Source organism: Silene latifolia, chromosome 10 (genome assembly GCF_048544455.1).
Source record: "Silene latifolia isolate original U9 population chromosome 10, ASM4854445v1, whole genome shotgun sequence".
NCBI classification, from domain to species: Eukaryota; Viridiplantae; Streptophyta; class Magnoliopsida; order Caryophyllales; family Caryophyllaceae; genus Silene; species Silene latifolia.
In genome coordinates this window covers 159,148,610-159,170,607 of record NC_133535.1, presented here as the reverse complement: position 1 = coordinate 159,170,607, position 21,998 = coordinate 159,148,610, and the positions used below count along the sequence as shown (strand labels likewise).

Here is a 21,998-nt window from a genome sequence, read left to right as displayed (position 1 = left end):
TTTTAGGCGCAAGGTTTCGTCAATGTCCATAATACATGTGATGAGGAGCTTCGACAAATGCCTCTTGAGGTGCCTCCTCATTTCCGGACAATGGTTTCACACCTACGGGACTACTCCTCTCAATCGCTTGAACATGTAGGCTATTCCCATCTCCTTCAACCAACCGTAGAACCAAGGGAAGAAAGTTCACCAATGGTTCAAGAGTCCCTCGACTCAATGAATGTGGATGACGATGCACCATTGGTTCAATACACTAGGAGGGCTAGACGCTCTAAGTCATCCATGCCGGCTAGACACTCTATGTCTTCCATGCCTTCCATGTCTTCAATGCCGGCCATGTCTTCAATGCCTTCCATGTCTTCAATGTCACCCGTCAATGAACAAGGTACCCCGGAGCCTAAGAAAGGGTTTTGGAGTCGCATTCGAGGAAAAAGCAAGAAGAAGACTTGAGGACTTGATGTAATAGTTAGAGGATTAATGGTTTGTTTGACATTTTAGACGGTTAATTTGTTTGACATTTTAGTTGTAAAACTTAGAATTTAATCCCCTTGTGCGAAACTTAAGTGGTGTGTAAACTCGGTTTTTATTTATAATAGGCAATGGTTTGTGTTGTCCTTTGCATTGTTGAGCATTGTTGAGTTTGGTTTTCTGTTTTGGCAAAGGAAAGATACGAGAACGAAAAAAATTTGTGCAACAATGAAAAAAAAAAAAAAAACTGGCAGAACACGCCATAGCTAATGGCGGGTTTCAAGAGCAAGACACGCCATTACGTATGGCGTGTTTAATATTTGAGATTTTGCCAGCTACTGGAACTGGGCTAAAAATGTAGCTGTTTAAACACGCTATAGCTAATGGCGTGTTTCCATCTTAAGACACGTCATACGTAATGGCGTGTTTCCTTTCCTTACATTATTCAGCTACTGACTTTGGGTTTCAATTTTGGACTGCCTAAACACGCCATATGTAATTGCGTGTTCTTTGAACTAAACACGCCAATACGTATGGCGTGTTTAAGCCCCATACAGGCTCGTCAAAACCGAGCCTACGTGGACACCATTTCGATAAATGTTTTCAAAACCGACCCAAAACGACAATTCTTTTATTTTTGAGCATTATTTCAAAAACGGACTCTCTTTTGGGTCAGTTTTATATTATAAAACAATCCTATAGAAAAGTTGCTAAAAAAAAACACTCGGGTCAATTACTAAGGCTCAACGACTAGGCCCAATAGAAGCTGAACACAAGACTGTCCTTCAGGCCCAACACAACTTGAGTACAAGTTTAACCCAATTGTTATCCGTCATCGACAAATTACCGATGCCGAATAGCGTTGACAAATTTTATCTAAACTACAAAAAACACAGCTCCGACCCCAGATTACCCAAAATTTTATCTGGCATACGAATTCACAAAAACCGCTTTCAAAATTCCATCTAAACTTTCAATCCGCCTTCAACAACAAATCGAGCAAGAAAGTAACTTAATTTTGTAAAAAGTTTCACTACTTTCGTAATAAAACGGACTAGGGAAGGATTCAAACTCGAAAAACGCCCCTAATCACCCTTGGGTCCTAACCAAGCTACTCATTCACATCTCATAATTCGATGACCATATCTCACCAAGTCCAGCAGTAACAATGCTTCCTTCACATGTACTCAATTTTCCATTATCGGAGCTACAGCCACAAATATTCATTTTACGAAGTATAAGGACACCAACATTACATATTCGAAACAATAAAGATCACATCAAATACACTAATCCTACTTGCAAAGAACCATAATCGTCCATATCCATACAAATCTGTACTACTTGAGCAATACACTAAAACAGAAGCATACAAAACGACGAACCGTAGTCGCCCATATCCCATACAAATGCGGATTTGATTAAAATTCCAATTCATGTACGCAACCAAGCAGTTCACCAATGCAATCTCAACTGTAGATCAACCTTCTTTGACTTGAGTGTATTCGAGCAATTAGCATCTAGAGATTCAATCCGTTTTAAAGGGTGCCCCCAACAATTTGCCATATCTTCTAGTTCACTCATGAAAAGCTGCAAACACACAAAAGGTAATTCGATTTTTGAAGCAATACTAATACTATGTAAAATGCTTGGTAGAAAACTTTATACTCGTAGCAGAAAGAGCTGTCAGCAAGTCGAAATAGATACAACATTCGAATGTAACTTAAGGCAATGGTAAACTTAATACTCCGGCTCAATGTATGACTGACCGACCGACCGTGAGACATAGCTAGCTGATGTATATACCAAGACTCTAAGCAGGCATTAGTTCGAGTTACTTATTACCAACTTAGACAATTGCAATTTGCATGCTCCGACTACAGAAAATGACCAATATTCCAAGAAGACCATGTTCAACTAAATAGCATAGAGAATGGAAAAAAAGATGACATGAACATACCTGGATCATCAAATCAGGTTCAAGTAAAAAAAATTGAAAACAAATAATATCAGGGCGGCACGTCCAGAATAAACCATTCAAAAAAGCTGACATAGATGATCTTGAGAGGTTCAAATCACGGAGGCTTAGCTTCAGCTCTGTGATATCGCGTGGAGGTCCAAGATTAACATCTCCGAGTTCTTCTTCATCAAATTTGATATCGTCACGTCCAAACTTCATAGTACACAGCCATAAAAATTTGTTAGTGCAATTAATATAAACATTCATTCAGACTCTAAACAATTATACAATACCTCATCATAACCGCCGGATAGCCAAATTTTCAGAGCACTGCAGCTTCTTAGTCCTGTCATTAGCTGTTTCAATTTGAAAAATCCTAGAGTATCTAGGCAATACGGTGTAGTGTGAACAGAGAGAACACAACTGGCTTGACTACTAATGGTGATAATACAATCAGGGTCAAAGTCCCCTTTATATTTGAACTTTGTCAAACTTGGAGCATCAATCGTGACATATAACAAACCATGGCATTCATCCAAGTAAATCTGCTTTAGTTGAACACTTGAAATCCTGATCATTGTCAGCCTACGACAGTTGACCAAATGCAAAGTCTCTAATGAGGCTAATTCAGGTAGTAGTTTGCCAAGATCCCCGTCTGTAATACCGGAAGAAAAGAGATCTAATGTCCTTAAATTTCTCAACAAACCAGGTATTGACATAACCGGCCAACTATCAAAAGTCGAGTCTGAGAACTTAAAACACGCAAGACTTGAGGTCTCGAGAACGATTGTCCCATCTTTAGGTAAAGTGTTACGTAAAATAAGCTCCTTCAGTTGACTACAACAAGGAATGACAATAGTGTTGAAGCCAGAGCAATCCTTAACTGACACACACTTCAACAACAGGCACGAACTAATGATATGATTTAGCATACGTTCCTCCACATCAACACATAATAATCCCAAAGTCAGAAGAGATGCAAGATTTATGGCTCCGTTGTAGTACGGTATTTTGACATTAATACAATAAAGTTCTCTTAGAGATTTTGCTGAGAGCAAAATGGCGGGCAATTGGTAGTTAATTGGACCATCTAGAACAAGTCTTGCAACCTGATTGCGCACAGCTATACGAATCCACTCATCAACTTTGCAAGATAACTCTTCTAATTTTCTAGATATATTTTTTTGCCCTATATATATTTTTTTAAAAAAAATTAGAATAATTGTATTATTGGTGTAAAATGCATGTTAAATTTAAGATAAGTTTGAGTAAGCAGGCTTATTGTGTTTATATGGTTCAAATCACTCATTTTTTTCCACTCTTTATAGCAACCTACTGATGAGAAAAAAAGGAAAAGAGAAATATGATATATTGTAGTAGAGTATGTCTTGTTTGAGATCATTTTAACTTAAGATGTCTTTAAACCTTGTTTTATTTGTATCTCTATTATAATTCGATGTGAGCGAGAATTTTCTTAAATTAAGGCGGATTTTAAAAGAAAGAATTGGTGATGATAGCAATACGAAAGGTATGGGGTATATAGTGATTAGTGGAGTATATAGTGATGATTAGTCAAGGATGCTCAAAAATGAAATGATTGAGATAATGAGGGGGTACAAGGCCAAGAAAGGGGGGGACTACTTCTCTCTCTCTTCTCACTGGAGAGCATGTCATGATTGAACATGTCATTTCTCATTTCTCATTTCCCTATACTAGGAAATTGGGCCTATACTAGGCCCGGCTACGATTAGGGTTTGCCATTAGGGTTAGGGTTTGCTATTATGTTGGGAGGTATTATAAATACCTCACCATATCGATGTAAAACGATTCAACAATTCAATAATACAATTCTCCCTTATGCAATCTCTCCTATATAATCTTAACATGGTATCAGAGCCTCGTTCTTGAGGACTCTAGAAAAACGCTTCCGCTTTCTTGCATAAGGGATTTCGTCGAACAGGTGGTGTGCATGTCGCAAATTTCAAAATTCTCCTGCAAATGTGAAAAAACTGAGTTAAACAACATGAAAGGGGTTTAGTGCAAAGCAAAACAAGTAATGCAGACTATGATTACCGAGTAACAGCACACAAAATGACTGGCAAATAATGCAGGGAAGAATGGAAGATGAAGGATATTATTTTTGACAAAAGAGGAACTACTTTTGGGACCAAAAGACTAGTAGAATTACAAAGGGAAGTGAGGCTTGAACCCAAACTACTAGAACACTCACCAGTCACTACTCACCAGGGTTCGGTGCGGTACGGTTTGGCTAAACTCTAAATCTTCCATATTGATTTTGGAATAATATTGGGGGTTGATTTATATCGACGTCGTTTTAGTAAATATCGACGACGTTTTTTAAAAAAAAGACGATAACTGCCCTTCCACTCATCCAACACTTTCTCTCTCTAAAAAATTTCCTCTCAACCTCAACTAAATTAAAAAAAAACAACAACAACAACAATTAACAACACGACGGATCTCGAATCACCGATAGTTAAACAACTTAATCGCTTCAATATTTGGTTACTTTTTTTTTCGCACCGCTAAATCTATTCGATAATTGATTTACGTCACATATTGATTTAGTAATAATAAACATTGTAATTTTTTCGTAAATCAAATTTGAAATTTGTACCCCAAGGTTGAACAAGTGGACCAAACTTTGAGATCTAACGTTGTAGTGGACCAAACGCGTGGGAAAGCAACGCGTCCAAGTGGTCAAACGTTGGAATCCACGTTTGGCCACGGAGATTTTTTTTTTTTTTTTAAAAAAAAAAAAATTCTCCGTGGCCAATGTGGATTCCAACGTTTGGACCACGCCAACGTTGATTTCCCACGCGTTTGGTTCACGCAAACGCGCTTTCAACGTTTGGTCCATGGCAAACGTTGGTTTTCAACGTTTGGTCCATGGTCGATTGTTGAATCTCAACATTTAGTCCATGAACTAGTTCATTTTAAAAAAAAAAACGTGTTTAATACGTTTATTTGCCGATTTTTTAAATTTATTTAAGTTTTCTAGTCGATGTGCGTTAATTTCTAACATCTTTTAATTGGTTTAATGCAATGAGAGATCGAAATGTAGTTGGTTTTTAGTAGAATTTGAGAGAAAATTGTTTAGAGAGAGAAAATAGTGTAATTATGCAAAGGGCATTATCGTCTTTTGGAATGAAAACGTCGACGATATTTACTAAAACGTCGACGATATTTACAAATCGGGATAATATTTAGTGGGGTGTTAATATGTGGAGGAAAATGAAAGTAGTAAGGAAGAGATTTGGTGGGAAAAACCTACAAACGGTTTCCTAAAGCTAAATTTTGACGGATCGAGAATAGAAGGTAATAAAGCTGCTTTAGGATATTCTTTAAGAGATCACAATGGTAAAGTCGTTTTGTTGGGAGCAAAAAAGTGCGGATCCAATAGTATCCTTGTTGCGGAAGCACTTGCTTTAAAAGAAGGTATTTTAGCAGCTAAATACTTAGAATCTCAAAGTTAATTGTGGAGGGTGATAACTTATGTGTTATTAACTCGATTCGAGGTACTTGGCAAATTCCGTGGGAAATTTCTAGTATTATCAAGGATGTGAAATTAGACCTTCATTTTTTTGATGAAGTGATAATTAAACATTGCTTTCGTGAAGCCAACAAGGTTGCTGACTTCATGGCTTCATTTGGACATTCTTGTCCAACTCTTTCGAGGTGGTTTGATAGCCGGTGGCTTCAACTTACCTCCCTCATTCGAAAGGATGAGATAGGTTGGTCCTACCCTAGAGGATCAACCTAGTTTTCTTACCTAATCAAAAAAAAAAAAAAAAAAAAAAAAAAAAAAAAAAAAAACCACAAATGATAGACAAATAAGGTAGATGAAATATTTTTGTGAATTTTCCGCTTTAGAAAATGTGGAAAATGCTGTGGAATAAGAGGGAGTATAAAAAAAATAGGGTTTTGATATATACAACCATTGGTTGTATTTAAGCATTTAATATCTTCCATATTTGGTATTAAGTTAGGAATTCAAGACTAAATTATACACAATCTAATGTAATTAATGCATATCTTTAAGACCTTCTTTCCATATTTAGTTTCTTAAATACGAGTTGTATATATCAAAACCCTACGAGTTGTATATATCAAAACCCAAAAACGGTAATGATAAATACGGCCCTAAAGGGAATTAAATTAGGAATTTATGACACAATTACGCGTAAATTGAAGTCATTAATGCTTGATTTAAGGTTTTCATTCTTTTTTTGGCACCGGCTGTATTTATCATTTTCCTTTCTGCAAATATTTCATTAATTTCGTGAATTTCTCATAATTTGTATTGATTAGCATTTAGATTTAGAACATTCCCTATTACTAAAAGAATAAGAGGGCTCAAAAATTTTTCTGCCTAAATAAAATGTCTATGATAGATCCTTACTCACTATGTCAAATTAATTAAAAATAGTATAATAATACTATTTTTAATGATTAAGTAAGTATATAATTAGGTTCAGCTGGCATGTCAATCTTATTTGATATGAAAATTATCAAATTTTCTCTCTTATACAGTTATACCGTTTAAGCATGCTATTAAGCTATACTCCTTCTGTTTCGGTCAATTATTGTCCTTTGATTTTGACACAAAGACCGGGAAAAGAGGAGGGGCAATTTACTAAATGGCAAGTGGACTAAATTGAGTGTGAATAATCAAATTGTTCATCAATTTCATTCTTAAAATAGAAAGAACAATGACTGAAACACCTAAAAATGAAATAAGACAACAAATGACCGAGACCGAGGAGTATTATTTAACGTCTTTATAAATCATTGTCCTAAAAACCGTGCATTTGCACAAATCTATACTAATTAGAGAACGATTCAAACTCCGAAAACACCCTTGTCCCTTCACCAAGCTACTCGTTCACCTCATAGGTAACCTACTTCCTCCACATATACTCAATTTCCCATTACCTGAGCTCAAACAGCCACAAATACTCATTGATTTACAATCTTCCCAGCTCCATGTTAACATCACAAATTCGAAAGCATAAAGATCACACGAAATACACTATCCTGCTAACAACGTAACGAACCATAGTCATCCATATCCATACAAATCGGTACTTCTTCAGCAATACACTAAAACAGAGGCATACAAAGCATTATATTCTAAAATAGAGGGAGGTGTTTTGTGTTTTATCTTTTACTCGATGTAAATGCGGATTTGATTAAAACTCCAAGCCATGTATGCAACCAAGCAGTTCACCAATGCAATCTCAACTGTACAACAACCTTCGTAGACTTGAGTATATTCGAGCAATTAGCATCTGGAAACTCAACCCGTTTTAAAGGGTGCTTCCAACAATTTACCAGATCTTCTAGTTCACTCGTAAAAAGCTGCAAACACATACAAACAATATGAGTTAAGAAAACATCTGATTTTACAAGTTTGAATCTTGAGATACTTCTTGACCATTATTGGCAAAACGACCGCTACAACATTTTATTGTCACTGACCGTGACACATAGCCAACTGATGTATATACCAAGACTCAAAGCAGGCATAAGTTCGAGTTACTTATTTCCAACTTGGACAATTGCAATTTGTATGCTCCGACTTCAGAAAATTTCCAATATTCCAACAAGACCATGTTCAACTAAATAGCATAGAGAATAACTAACCCGTAATTCTATTGAAAATGATAGAAAGTTAAGACATGAACATATACCTGGATCATCAAATCAGGTTCTTCTGAACGAATCCGAAAAATAATAATTTCAGGGTGGCACGTCCAATAATTGAGGCCTAGTTTCAGCTCTGTGATATTGCGTGGGGGTCCAAAATTAACATCTCCGAGTTCTTCTTCATCAAATTGGATATCATCACATACAGGCTTCATAGTATACAGCCATAAAAATTTGTTAGTGCAATTAATATAGACATTCATTCAGACTATAAACAATCATACAATACCTCATCAGTATAGTTGGTTATCGAAATTTTCAGAGCATTGCAGCTTCTTAGTCCAGTCATTAGCTTTTTCAATTTGAAAAATCCACGAGTATCAAGATATTTAGGTGTAGTGTGAATAGAGATAACACAACTGGCTTGACTACTAATGGTGATAGCACGATAAGGGTGAAAGATCCCTTTATATTTGAACTTCGTCAAACTTGGAGCATCAATCATAACATCTAACAAAGTAGAGCAATAATTCAAGTAAATCTTCTTTAGTTGATTACTTGAAATCCTGACAGTTCTCAGAAAATGACAGTAGGTTAACCGCAAAGTCTTTAATGAGGCTAATTCAGGTAATAGTTTGCCAAGTTCCCCGTCTGTAATACCAGAACCAACGATATCAAATGTCCTCAAATTTCTCAATAAACCAGGCTTTGCCATAACTGGCCAAAGATCATCAAAATACTCGCCCAAAAACTGAAAATGCGTAAGACCCAAGGTCTCAAGAATGATAGTCCCGTTTTCAGGTAAAGAATAACTTAAAGTAAGCTTCTTCAATTGACTACAATAAGGAATGACAATAGGTTTAAAGCCAGCGCAATTCCTAACTGACAAACACCTCAACAACGGGCACGAACTAATGATTTGATTTAGCAGTTGTTCCTCTACAACGACATTAAATAATACCAAAGTACGAAGAGATGCAAGATTTATAGCTTTGTTGTAGTACGGTAATTTGACATTCATGCAGTCAAGTTGTCTTAGAGATTTTGCGGAGAGCAAAATGTCAGGCAATTGGTACCTAATAGGACCATCAAGATCAAGTCTTGCAACCTGATTGCGCACAGCTATCTGAATCCACTCATCAACTTTGCAAGAAAACTCTTCTAATTTGCTAGATAACTCTATTTGGTCAACATCGCAGCTAAACACTTCATTAGAATCTGGAAATATAAGTCTGAGCGTCCTTACACGTAGGTTATCTTTAGCGTATCTTTGCATTCTTGTATCCATATATTCTAATAATCTGGCAGAGACTTCCTTAGATGGCCAATACCTTGTGGATGAATTCTCCGTCTTACAATAATAATGAAACTCAATAATTGGGTTTGTACCCGAAATATGAGCCCATCTTTTCGACAAGATACAAGTTCTATACGCCTCCCTCGTACCCAGATAAGAAATGATATCATGTAAGATGAAATCCGGTAAATCTGAGAGCCTATCAACAGTGTTCAACTGCCCAGGTATCGTTTCCTCGCAATCAGGATTCATTTTCAGTGAGGAATTTCGTCGAACAGATGGTGTGCACTACCGCAAATTTAAAATTTCTACTGCAACAAAGGAAAAACTGAGTAAAGCCAAAGGAAGAGTTTACTTCAAAGCAAAAACGAGTAATGCAGACTACAATTACCGAGTAACAGCACACAAAATGCTGGCAAGTAATGCAGGGAAGAATGGAAGATGAAGGATATTATTTCGACAAAAGAGGAACAACTTTTGGGAAGTGAGGCTTGAACCCAAATGACTAGAACACACACTAGTCACTAGGGTGCGGTACGGTTTGGCCAAATTCTGAAATTAATCACATCGTTTCTATCGATTATAAAATGCTAGCTAAGCGATTTTTAAATAGTTATAAGCGATTCGATTTACGGTTGACGGTTAATCACTTATTTTTTAAAATTTATGTTTATTTTTTTGTAATGATTTAACTAAATTTTCATTAGATATTATACTCAACAATAAAGTTCATTAGATAAATTTGAGAATTTTAGAATCCCCTATTTACTAAAAGAATAGGCGAAACTCCAAATTTTCCCGCCTAAACATATTTCCTAAAATAAAGTTTAGTTATTTTTAGCATATTCTATAAGTATGGTGCGCTATAATACACATAATCTTTCAGATTTATATATTTATGTCATTTAGTATTTTACATTCTACACAAAATTATTTCCAATCTTTTTATAATATAAAAAGGAATTCTTTTTTTATTATTTAAAGAATCGTACGAAAAAAATTCATTGATTTTTTATGATAAAAAGTTGCGGCTAAAAATATATTATCAGTAAATTTTTTTAAAATAACAACATTAATCTCTCGATAATAGGAAAAACTTTCATTGAAATACTCATTTCATGATTAATACGATTTTAACTTTGATTTTTCAAATCAAAATATAACGATGAGAAACGTTAAAAAAAAAAACAAAGATTAGTTAATTTAAATTTTATAAATATAATACACTAAAAAAAAAGTAAAACTCTATATATACCGTGCATACATTGCACGAGAGCTAAACTAGTTAATCAATAATTCAATATACAAACTTTCAAGTTTGGATGCACTCAGAAAATGAAACGAAAGAATAATTTTTATTTTATTATACTTCTCCATTAAATATCCGAACTTTGCTAACCTTTCCATTTCCAATTAGAAATAAATTCATGGATAAATAACTTGAGAAATGGCATAAATAAAAATGTTAAAAAATAAGTTTGTAATTATATTTGTGAAAATTTTCATGTTCAATACCGTTCGTGGCGAGCAAGATTATATGATCATAATCGGCGAAGGCGGAGAATGGCTATAAGTACTGGCAATCCGGTGGCTTAGGGGTAGACCTGTGGCATGCTATGGGAACATTGAAGGGGATTGGAAAGTAAGAAGAGAGCGGACTGATGGTGAGATACAGGAAAATCAGTTAGGGGTTTTGTTTTAATTTGGGCCGGTTTTAAGATATGATTAGTGTTTTAGTTGATGGATTGGTCTCATAACATGAGACTGTCTATTAAACAATTTGTCTTTTAGAAATTATTAAGGCTAGAGTAGGCCTGATACAACTTAAAAACAAGACTGTCGTTATAAGACTCAACATAACTTGAGCACAAGAACACCCATCACAAAAATTGACAGAAAATTACAAAAATTACTTTCAAAATTTCACTAACCTCAAATCCGTCATCGACAACAAGTCAACAACGTATCGACCAAGAAAGTAATATAACTTCTGCAAATATTTCATTAATTTCGTGAATTTCTCATAATTTGGTATTGATTAGCATTTAGAAATTAGAGTTAAGAGTATTAAAACAAATTAGAGAACGATTCAAACTCGAAAAACACCCTGGTCCCTTAACCAAGCTGACCTTAACCAGTCACAAATATTCATTGATTTATAATACACTAAAACAGAGGCATACAAAGCATATCCATATACTCGTACATGTTAACATCAAAATACACTATCCTGCAAGCAACGTAACGAACCGTAGTCGTCCATATCCATACAAATAAGTACTTCTTCAGCAATACACTAAAACAAGGCATACAAAGCATTATATTCTAAAGCATTATGTAAATGCGGATTTGATTAAAATTCCAAGTCATGTACGCAACCAAGCAGTTCACCAATGCAATCTCCACTGTACCTCAACCTTCTCTGACTCGTGTATATTCAAGCAATTAGCATCTGGAAATTCAATCCGTTTTAAAGGGTGCTTCAAACAATTTGCCATATCTTCTAGTTCACTCATAAAAAACTGCAAACACATGATACAAACAATGAGCTAAAAAAAACATCTGCAAAACAACCAACCTGGGTTCAAAAAGAAATGCATAGAAAAACATTGCTGATGGAGAATTTTGAATTATGAGATACTTCTTGACCATTATTGGAAAAACGGCCACTACAACATTTTAATGGCGTGGTTCAATCTTTCCTTCTCAATCTGGTGATAAGAACAACTTAAGACAGAAATTTCGTGTTTATTTTATTGTCTCGTTAGGATTAGAGAAAGCAAACAGGAACACTCGTGTGAGGGTAATTATGCACTTTGGGAATGAAAGTCGGGTCAATTATTTCAGGTTTAGGTTTGTTTTGGATGTATTATCAGGTCATTACGAAATCGTTACCAGTACCACTGGTCGACACATTCACTTTGGCACCTGTCTATTGATGTTTATGGGTAATTTATTATGTCAATAAACTTAGGCATAACGTCAAATTAGTAAATTCTGGTAATTTCGAATCATATCAATTAAGGGCAGGTAATTCGAATTTTTGCCACGTCTAAATGGCTAATTGAGTGCGCCTTGAAAAGCTAAAATCATTACTAAGGCTCTGTTTGGTAAACAGCGGATTAATTTCAGCATAAGCAGATTATAAATGGCAGGTTTTATCAGAAGGTTTGACGAGCATATTATAATTAGCATAATTAATTTGAGTGTTTGGTAATTGGCAGATTACGATTAGTAGATTGTTTGTTTTCTTTGTAAAATGGAGAAAAATTTCCTATTTTATAATATGCTAACCAATATGTTGTGGTAAGCAGCATATTGTAAAACAACATATTGACCCCAAATATGTTGTTTCAATATGTTGTTTACCAAACACTAAAATTAGCATATTGATTGATCAAACATGCTAAAACCCTTAAATATGCTAAAAATTGGCAAATATGCCGTTTACCAAACAGGGCCTTACTAGGTAAAATGATTGATAGCATACTTTTTAGCAGAAAAAGCTATCAGCAAGTCAAAATAGATGCAACCTTCAACTGTAACTTAAGGCAATGGAAGATTTAATATTCTGGCTTGATGTCACTGACCGTGACACACAGCTAGCTGATGTATATACCTAGGCTTCTAAGCAGGCATTAATTCGAGTTACTTATTTCCAACTTGGACAATTGCGATTTGCATGCTCCAAATTCAGAAAATGTTCAATAATCCAAGAAGACCATGTTCAACTAGATAGCATAGAGAATTACTAACCCTAATTCTGTTGAAAATGACAGAAAGTGAAGAGACATGAACATACCTGCATCATCAAACCAGGATCTTCTAAATAGAATCGAAAAGAAATAATATCAGGGCGACACGTCCAGAATATACCATTCAAAAAAGCTGAAACAGATGATCTCGAGAGTTTCAAATGATAGAGGGTTAGCTTCAGCTCTGTGATATCACGTGGGGGTCCAAGATTAACATCTCCGAGTTCTTCTTCATTGAATTTGATATTATCACATACAGACTTCACAGTATACACCCATAAAAAATTGTTAGTGCAAATAATAGAGACATTCATTCAGACTCAAAACAATTATACAATACCTGATAAAGAGAGTTGGTTAGCGAAATTTCCACAACATGGCAGCTTCTTAGTCCTGTCATTAGCTTTTGCAATTTGCAAAATCCCTGAGTATCAAGGTAATTAGGTCTAATGCGAACAGAAATATCACAACTGGCTTGACTACTAATGGTGATAGCAGGATAAAGGCCAAAGGCGCCTCCATATGTGAACTTCGTCAAACTTGGAGCATCAACCATAACATCTACCAAACCACCACAAACATCCAAGCAAATCACCTTTAGCCGAATACTTGAAACCGTGATAGTTGTCAGCTTTCGACAGTTGTATAAAAGCAAAGTTTCCAATGAGGCTAATTCAAGTAGTAGTTTGCCAAGATCCCCGTCAGTAATAACAGAACAATAGATATCTAGTACCGTCAAATTTCTCAATAAACCAGGCTTTGACATAACTGGCCAACGATCAAAAGTCAAGCCTGAGAACTTAAAACACGCAAGACTTGAGGTCTCGAGAATGATTGTCCCATCTTTAGGTAAAGTGTGACTTAAAGTAAGCTCCTTCAGTTGACTCCAACAAGGAATGACAATAGTGTTGAAGCCAGAGCAATCCTTAACTGACACACACTTCAACAACAGGCACGAATTAATGATATGATTTAGCATACGTTCCTCCACATCAACACATAATAATTCCAAAGTCTGAAGAGATTCAAGATTTATGGCTCCGTAGTAGTATGGTATTTTGACTTTAATACAATTAAGTTGTCTTAGAGATTTTGCGGAGAGCAAAATGTCAGATTGTCAGGCAATTGGTACTCAAAAACAGGACTACCAAGATCAAGTTTTTCAACCTGATTACGCACAGCTATCCTAAGCCACTCATCAATTTTGCTAGGTAACTCTTCAACGTGAGGTAACTCTTTAACTATGCAACGTAAGTCTTTAACATTGCAACCACCCACTTTATGAGAATTTGGAAATCTAAGCCTGAGCGTCCTTACGCGCAGATTATCTTTAGCGTATCTTTGCATTCTACTATCTATATATCCTAATAATCTAGCAGAGACTTCCTCAGAGGGCCAATATCTGTGAGGGGATTTCGGCTCACAATAATAATGAAATTCAATAATTGGGTTTGTAGCCGAAATATGAGCCCATCTTTTCGACAAGATACAAGTTCTATATGCCTCCCTCGTATCCAAAAAAGAAATGATGTGATGTAAGATGAAATCCGGTAAATCTGAGAACCTGTCCAGAGTATTCAGCTGCCCAGATACCGTTTCCTCGCAATCGGGGTTCATTTTCACTGAGGAATTTCGTCGAACAGGTGGTGTGTACTGTCGCAAACTTCAAAATTCTCCTGCAGATGTGAAAAAACTGAGTTAAACAACATGAAGGGGTTTAAGATGAAGCAAAACGAGTAATGCAGACTACGATTACCGAGTAATAGCACGCAAAATGACTGGCACGTAGTGTAGCCTGTAGAGGAGATGAATGGAGAGATGAAATGGTTCAGTTCCGTTAACCGATTTTCTAAAACTGTTAACCAAAGCTGATCCAATCCATGACAAAGTTAACAGATCGGTTCACTGAACTGCTTTGTCCAAACGGTTTTGGTTTACCGACCCTACAAAATCAATGGTTTTTCGGTTTTTGATTTAATGTGGTTTGATTTATTCTGAATACTCCTAACTAGGACGATAATGGATATGGCTATTTACTAGGGGTGAAAAAATACGAACAAATTTTGCAAACCTAAACCATAAGAACTAAATTTTGAAACCTTGATATTCGGTTTTTCCCGATTCATTTAACCGACCATATTCTTTTTTAGTGAAAACCAGTTCCAGGTATGATTAACATGGCCTTCATTTTTTTCCCCTGTTTATTAGACTTATTAATACGGTATATATTAGTTTTTTTTTTTTTTTTTTCAGTTTTAACTCTATTTAGCTCAGTTCAATTTACTTATACAAAGATCGGTTAAATTTCATTAAGCTCAACTCACTTTTGTTGTTTTGTTCAACTACTTCCAAGTTCCAACCAGAAAGACCCCTAACCTAAAGTAGGTTTAAACCCGAAGATTACTAGATTACGGGTGATTAGGATGTGTATAAGTGAATACGATATAGTATATAATCCTATATTATTTTTTGTCCCGATGTAGTATAAAAACCGATACTTCTTTTTAGGAAATATAAATACCTATACTTGTGGATGAGTAACTTTAGAATGTCAATTTATTCTAAAAAAGGAAAATAAATTAATTACTTTCAACATTAATCTGCACTATTATGGATTTTGAATTTCACCCATAAAATGTCTTAAAATTCTTGCTCTGTTGTCACGTATAGTCTTATTGCATTTATAAACCAATGAGAAATTTAAAATTAACCATACTATCGTGAATGAGAAAACATAATTTAAATGGAATAAAAGTAGCGTATTATTTACGTAGTTACTCTTTCATGTACAAACATTACTCTTACATGGACTTTTTGTCATTATTTTTCCACCCCTTCGTCCCAAAAAAACTCTCTCTAATTCTTTTCATCACAAAATTAAACAAATCAGTTAAATTCCTTAATAATTATGGAGGCTAGTTCTTATGTCGATCAAGTAATAATTCTAATTTATTTAGTTTATCAAGAGGCTATATCAAATTAGGGATTAAATTAAGACTAATGAAATTAGGGTTTGGAGAAATGTTTGTCAATGAAAAGCTTATGGTCGGAGTCTAACGACATGTGGCTGTGACTGCGGTGGTAGGCAAGAGGGCGCCTGTGATGGTGACGACGACCATGGTAGTGGTTGTACCATGGCAGTGGTGGTACGGGTAGATATTGGCCGATCAGTCAATACTCAGTAGTCAAAGGTGATTAAAATAAAAATTCCGCAATAGCATTATTTCATATCGACAAAGCCATGTCTGGAACCATGTCACTCACATTTTCAGATGCAAGCAATACATGAGATTCCTTGCCTTCAGATGACAATACCCACTTACCAGTGAAAATTAAAAGGCAAATTTTTCTATTGAATTCAGTCAGGAAAAAGGGCTCGAATTATGTCCAATTTGATTTCAAGCAAGTAACAAATTGCATCATCCGGACTGGTTTAGGACCTTGTTATTTGTCAAAACCCCCCCAAAAAAATCCTTAACTGTAACCATTTTCTCAGTTGTCAGTTGTCTATCTCTAGTCTGGACTGAAAAGCATAAATTAATGTATCGAGGTACAAATGGAATGCTTTACTTGGTGCATTTGTAGGGGTGGTCCGATAGTATAGTCGGTGTGGCCGGTCCGGTGCAGGGGTGGTCCAGTCGTATCGTCGGTGCGGTAGGGGAGGCTGGTTGTTTGGACGGGGTTGGATTGAATTATTTGAGAGGACTACCAAATTGCAAATGAGGTTGTAAAAATGATAAGGGTATAATGGTCATTCATGTCCATGATTGAGTAAATCATGTCCATGAATGAGCATAACCCATTATTTATTGGTTAAGATGTATAAAATTTTCCCAACAAATAAATTCTTGAATAATCCTGATATATCACAACTTGAGCATAAATATAGCCCAAAAAATATACACCGTTGGTCAATTACTAAGTATGTGTTTGACCTTGGTTTTCAAAGTATTTTTGGACTTAAAAACACCTTTTGACCAAATATATCATAAATTTATGGTAAGCCCCAAAATTGCTTTATTTTTCAATCAATAGTATGCAATCTATTTTCCTTTACGTTTTTGTTTAATTTCCGCTTTCGTTTTTGTTTCGTCTCTCTTTCTGAGGGCTCCATCCCCGTCTATCGGTGGTGTCCTTCTCTCAGTTTGAGAGCTTTCGTTTTCTGGTTCGTTTGCAGTTTTCTAATAAGTCAGCAGAAGATCAGCGTTGTTATAGATCGTTATATGGTTTTACATATTTTGTCCGATTCATGGCTACAATCAATCACGTCAGAAGAAATGGATACTCGTCAAGGAAGATTCGGAGACCCTCTTATGGATGAAAGCCTTTTGCGGCGAATCGATGATAGAGACTCTGTTGCAGTGTTTCATTCTTTGAACAAGAATTTATTTCCTATGGTTGTAATCGATTTGTATCCGATTGAGCTTGGCATATGTTGTAGATGTCGTATGACTTTTTAATAATGATAATGATCTTTTCTCAAAAAAAAAAAAATATATATATATATCATAAATTTAAAAGCTAATAGTGGATTCTCAAAAGCTTAAATACCTTTTTCCCCATAAAAATAGAAGCATCAATTTGGTGTTCTGTTTCTTAAAAACTTCTTTTGAAAAATTAAACTTAAAAAATAGAAACTCATTTTAAGCAAATTAGGTCAAACATGTTCTAAACCGCAATCAGTACGCTCAAAACAACTTGAACACAAGAATGTCCTTTCAAGGCCCAACACAAGAATGCGCTATTATTAGTTAAGATGTACAGTAATATGATACATTGTACACCAATGTCTGACGAGTGTAACTTAGAAATTTGCAACGAGAACTATAAAATTAAAACACAAATTGTTGCACAAGAGTGTAAGATTAATTTATGTATAAACCTAGTTCAATAACCAAAAGCCTATATAAATTCAATAGGTCTTGGTATAGACGGGTGGGGCGAAGAGACGGGTAAAGACCTCTAATAAAATGGGTAGGGGGACAAGGTGGGGCACCCATGTGCTTCCCACTTTATGGCAAATGGGTATTTTGTGAGGGGAAATTGTATCCGTCTATACGTATAGACGGATAGTGTCCGTCTATAATGAGAATTTGTGATATAAATTAGTTACTAAACTTGTAAAAAATATTTTATTTTAATAACCTAAAATTTTATATAGATAACTTGTCGTGTTTCCATCATACAATGTGGTCTTGTTAAAATAAGATTAAAATATTATCAAATTAAATTAAATTTTTGGATTTGTCGTCTTTTAGGCAATTCTAAAAAAGAGTTGCTAAAATAAAAACACAAATTGTTGTGTTAGACCACTTTATCTATAAGACTAGCCCAATAACTAAAGGCCCGAATAAATTAATTAATAAACTTGTAGAAAATTATTTTATTTTGAGAACCTAAAATTTTATATTGATAAATTGTATATTTAGATATGTTAGTTTTTATCATAAAATGTCGGGTCGTTAAAATAAAATTAAAATATAAATAAATTTAATTATTTTGTCTGGGCTTCTTTCCTTTTGGGCCAGTCTTATACTATAAGACGGTCCTATAGGAGAATTGTTGAAATAAAAAACACCCAAGTCAATTACTAAGGCTCAAAGACGGCCCAACACAAGTTGAACACAAGACTGTTCTTCAGGCCCAAAACAATAACCCAATCTTTATTCGTCATCCACAAATTACCGATTAGAATTGACAGTTTTATCTAAACTGCCAAAAACATTCCTCCCACATTACCCAAAACTCTCATTCCTTCGTAATAAAACGCCCCTAATCACCCTTGGGTTTAGCTACTCATTCACATCTCATAATTCGATGACCATATCTCACCAAGTCAGCAGTAACAATGCTTCCTTCACATGTACTCAATTTTCCATTATCGGAGGCTCGGAGCTACAGCCACAAATATTCATTTTACGAAGTATAAGGGACACCAACATTACAGATTCGAAACAATAAAGATCACATCAAATACACGAATCCTACTTGCGAAGAACCATAATCGTCCATATCCATACAAATCTGTACTACTTGAGCAATACACTAAAACAGAAGCATACAAAACGACGAACCGTAGTCGCCCATATCCCATACAAATGCGGATTTGATTAAAATTCCAATTCATGTACGCAACCAAGCAGTTCACCAATGCAATCTCAACTGTAGATCAACCTTCTTTGACTTGAGTGTATTCGAGCAATTAGCATCTAGAGATTCAATCCGTTTTAAAGGGTGCCCCCAACAATTTGCCATATCTTCTAGTTCACTCATGAAAAGCTGCAAACACACAAAAGGTAATTCGATTTTTGAAGCAATACTAATACTATGTAAAATGCTTGGTAGAAAACTTTATACTCGTAGCAGAAAGAGCTGTCAGCAAGTCGAAATAGATACAACATTCGAATGTAACTTAAGGCAATGGTAAACTTAATACTCCGGCTCAATGTATGACTGACCGACCGACCGTGAGACATAGCTAGCTGATGTATATACCAAGACTCTAAGCAGGCATTAGTTCGAGTTACTTATTACCAACTTAGACAATTGCAATTTGCATGCTCCGACTACAGAAAATGACCAATATTCCAAGAAGACCATGTTCAACTAAATAGCATAGAGAATGGAAAAAATGATGACATGAACATACCTGGATCATCAAATCAGGTTCATGAAAAAAAAATTGAAAAGAAATAATATCAGGGCGGCACGTCCAGAATAAACCATTCAAAAAAGCTGAAACAGATGATCTTGAGAGGTTCTGATCATAGAGGCTTAGCTTCAGCTCTCTGATATCGCGTGGAGGTCCAAGATTAACATCTCCGAGTTCTTCTTCATCAAATTTGATATCGTCAGGTCCAGACTTCATAGTACACAGCCATAAAAAATTGTTAGTGCAATTAATATAAACATTCATTCAGACTCTAAACAATTATACAATACCTCGTCATAATCGTCGGATAGCCAAATTTTCAGAGCATTGCAGCTTCTTAGTCCTGTCATTAGCTGTTTCAATTTGAAAAATCCTGGAGTATCTAGGCAATACGGTATAGTGTGAACAGAGAGAAGACAACTGGCTTGACTACTAATGGTGATAATACAATCAGGGTCAAAGTCCCCTTTATATTTGAACTTCGTCAAACTTGGAGCATCAATCGTGACATATAACAAACCATGACAGTTGACCAAGTAAATCTTCTTTAGTTGAACACTTGAAATCCTGATCATTGTCAGCCTACGACAGTTGACCAAATGCAAAGTCTCTAATGAGGCTAATTCAGGTAGTAGTTTGCCAAGATCCCCGTCTGTAATACCAGAAGAAGAGAGATCTAATGTCCTTAAATTTCTCAACAAACCAGGTTTTGACATAACCGGCCAACGATCAGAAGTCGAGTCTGAGAACTTAAAACACGCAAGACTTGAGGTCTCAAGAACGATTGTCCCATCTTTAGGTAAAGTGTTACTTAAAGTAAGCTCCTTCAGTTGACTACAACAAGGAATGACAATAGTTTTGAAGCCATAGCAAGACTCAACCGACAAACACTTCAACAACAGGCACGCACTAATGATATGATTTAGCATACGTTCCTCTACATCAACACGTAATAATTCCAAAGTCTGAAGAGATGCAAGATTTATGGCTCCGTTGTAGTATGGTATTTCGACTTTATAACAATTAAGTTGCCTTAGAGATTTTGCGGAGAGCAAAATGTCAGGCAATTGGTAGTTAATTGGACCATGTAGAACAAGTCTTGCAACCTGATTGCGCACAGCTATACAAATCCACTCATCAACTTTGCAAGATAACTCTTCTAATTTTCTAGATAATTCTATGTCTTCAACATCACAGCCAAACACTTTATTAGAAGCCGGAAATCTAAGAATGAGCGTCCTTATACGCAGGTTATCTTTAGCGTATCTTTGCATTCTACTATCTATATATCCTAATAATCTAGCAGAAACTTCATCAGATGGCCAACAGCTGATAATTGGGTTTGTAGCCGAAATATGAGCCCATCTTTTCGACAAGATACAAGTTCTATATGCCTCCCTCGTATCCAAAAAAGAAATGATATGATGTACGAGAAAATCTGGTAAATCAGAGAACCTGTCCACAGTATTCAGCTGCCCAGATACTGTTTCCTCGCAATCGGGGTTCATTTTCAGTGAGGAATTTCGTCGAACAGGTGGTGTGCACTGTCGCAAATTTCAAAATTCTCCTGCAAAAGTGAAAAAACTGAGTTAAACAACATGAAGGGGTTTAGTGCAAAGCAAAACAAGTAATGCAGACTATGATTACCGAGTAACTGAAGGGACCGCGGTACATCACATGTAGCAGCTCCACCGGTAGATAAACTAACGTTCTCAACCCTTAAGACGACCTCGGAATAATAGAGAAACACTTTCTCACTTTATTGTATTTTATTGTATGTACGAGTATAAGACGAAATCGAAAATCATTTCGATTGTGCTTCTAAAAATTCACGGCCATTCCACTATTTATAGAAATGAAATGCTTAGCCACTAAGGCTCTCACATACTAGATAAGCTTTCACTTGTTTCCTTGACAATTAAGGAATCACTAAGCATATGGCACGTAAACATGCCATGTTAACAACACAAAGCCAATTTGCCAAGTGCGTTCTAGTACGTGGCCCTCAAGGCCAAATCACGTCTTGGTCTCTCATACACACGTCTTTCCGATATTAACTATATTTCTGTGTTAGCGGACAATATAAAAATATGTCGTCGAGATTATTTAATTAATTATCTCATAATAAATTAAATAATCGTAAACGTTAAATATCACACCGTAAGTGTGTGACCACATAGGTTCATCGCTAAACCG

The 21,998-nt window shown here is 35.6% G+C and overlaps 4 protein-coding genes across 4 annotated transcripts; all 4 read right to left on the bottom strand.

The window, feature by feature from the left end:
- Positions 1–1,587: 1,587 nt before the first annotated feature.
- On the bottom strand, positions 1,588–3,737 carry LOC141608747 (uncharacterized). Its single transcript, XM_074428090.1, has 5 exons — positions 3,734–3,737; positions 2,722–3,617; positions 2,429–2,641; positions 1,928–2,058; positions 1,588–1,675 (listed from the first exon to the last, which is right to left on the bottom strand). The coding sequence occupies exons 1-5, from the start codon at positions 3,735–3,737 to the stop codon at positions 1,588–1,590; spliced, it is 1,332 nt and encodes a 443-aa protein (XP_074284191.1).
- A 3,674-nt stretch (positions 3,738–7,411) lies between these two features.
- On the bottom strand, positions 7,412–10,049 carry LOC141606640 (F-box protein At4g09920-like). The gene is made up of 4 exons (XM_074425844.1): positions 9,787–10,049; positions 8,388–9,703; positions 8,143–8,307; positions 7,412–7,810 (listed from the first exon to the last, which is right to left on the bottom strand). The coding sequence occupies exons 2-4, from the start codon at positions 9,645–9,647 to the stop codon at positions 7,676–7,678; spliced, it is 1,560 nt and encodes a 519-aa protein (XP_074281945.1). The 5' UTR covers positions 9,648–9,703; positions 9,787–10,049; the 3' UTR covers positions 7,412–7,675.
- Positions 10,050–11,510: 1,461 nt separating this feature from the next.
- On the bottom strand, positions 11,511–15,300 carry LOC141606639 (uncharacterized). The gene is made up of 4 exons (XM_074425843.1): positions 14,907–15,300; positions 13,491–14,826; positions 13,198–13,410; positions 11,511–11,917 (listed from the first exon to the last, which is right to left on the bottom strand). Exons 2-4 carry the CDS (start codon positions 14,127–14,129, stop codon positions 11,783–11,785), a joined length of 987 nt encoding a protein of 328 aa, XP_074281944.1. The 5' UTR covers positions 14,130–14,826; positions 14,907–15,300; the 3' UTR covers positions 11,511–11,782.
- A 3,568-nt stretch (positions 15,301–18,868) lies between these two features.
- On the bottom strand, positions 18,869–21,758 carry LOC141609451 (putative F-box protein At3g44060). The gene is made up of 4 exons (XM_074428500.1): positions 21,450–21,758; positions 20,093–21,369; positions 19,800–20,012; positions 18,869–19,429 (listed from the first exon to the last, which is right to left on the bottom strand). Exons 2-4 carry the CDS (start codon positions 21,308–21,310, stop codon positions 19,295–19,297), a joined length of 1,566 nt encoding a protein of 521 aa, XP_074284601.1. The 5' UTR covers positions 21,311–21,369; positions 21,450–21,758; the 3' UTR covers positions 18,869–19,294.
- Positions 21,759–21,998: the final 240 nt, after the last annotated feature.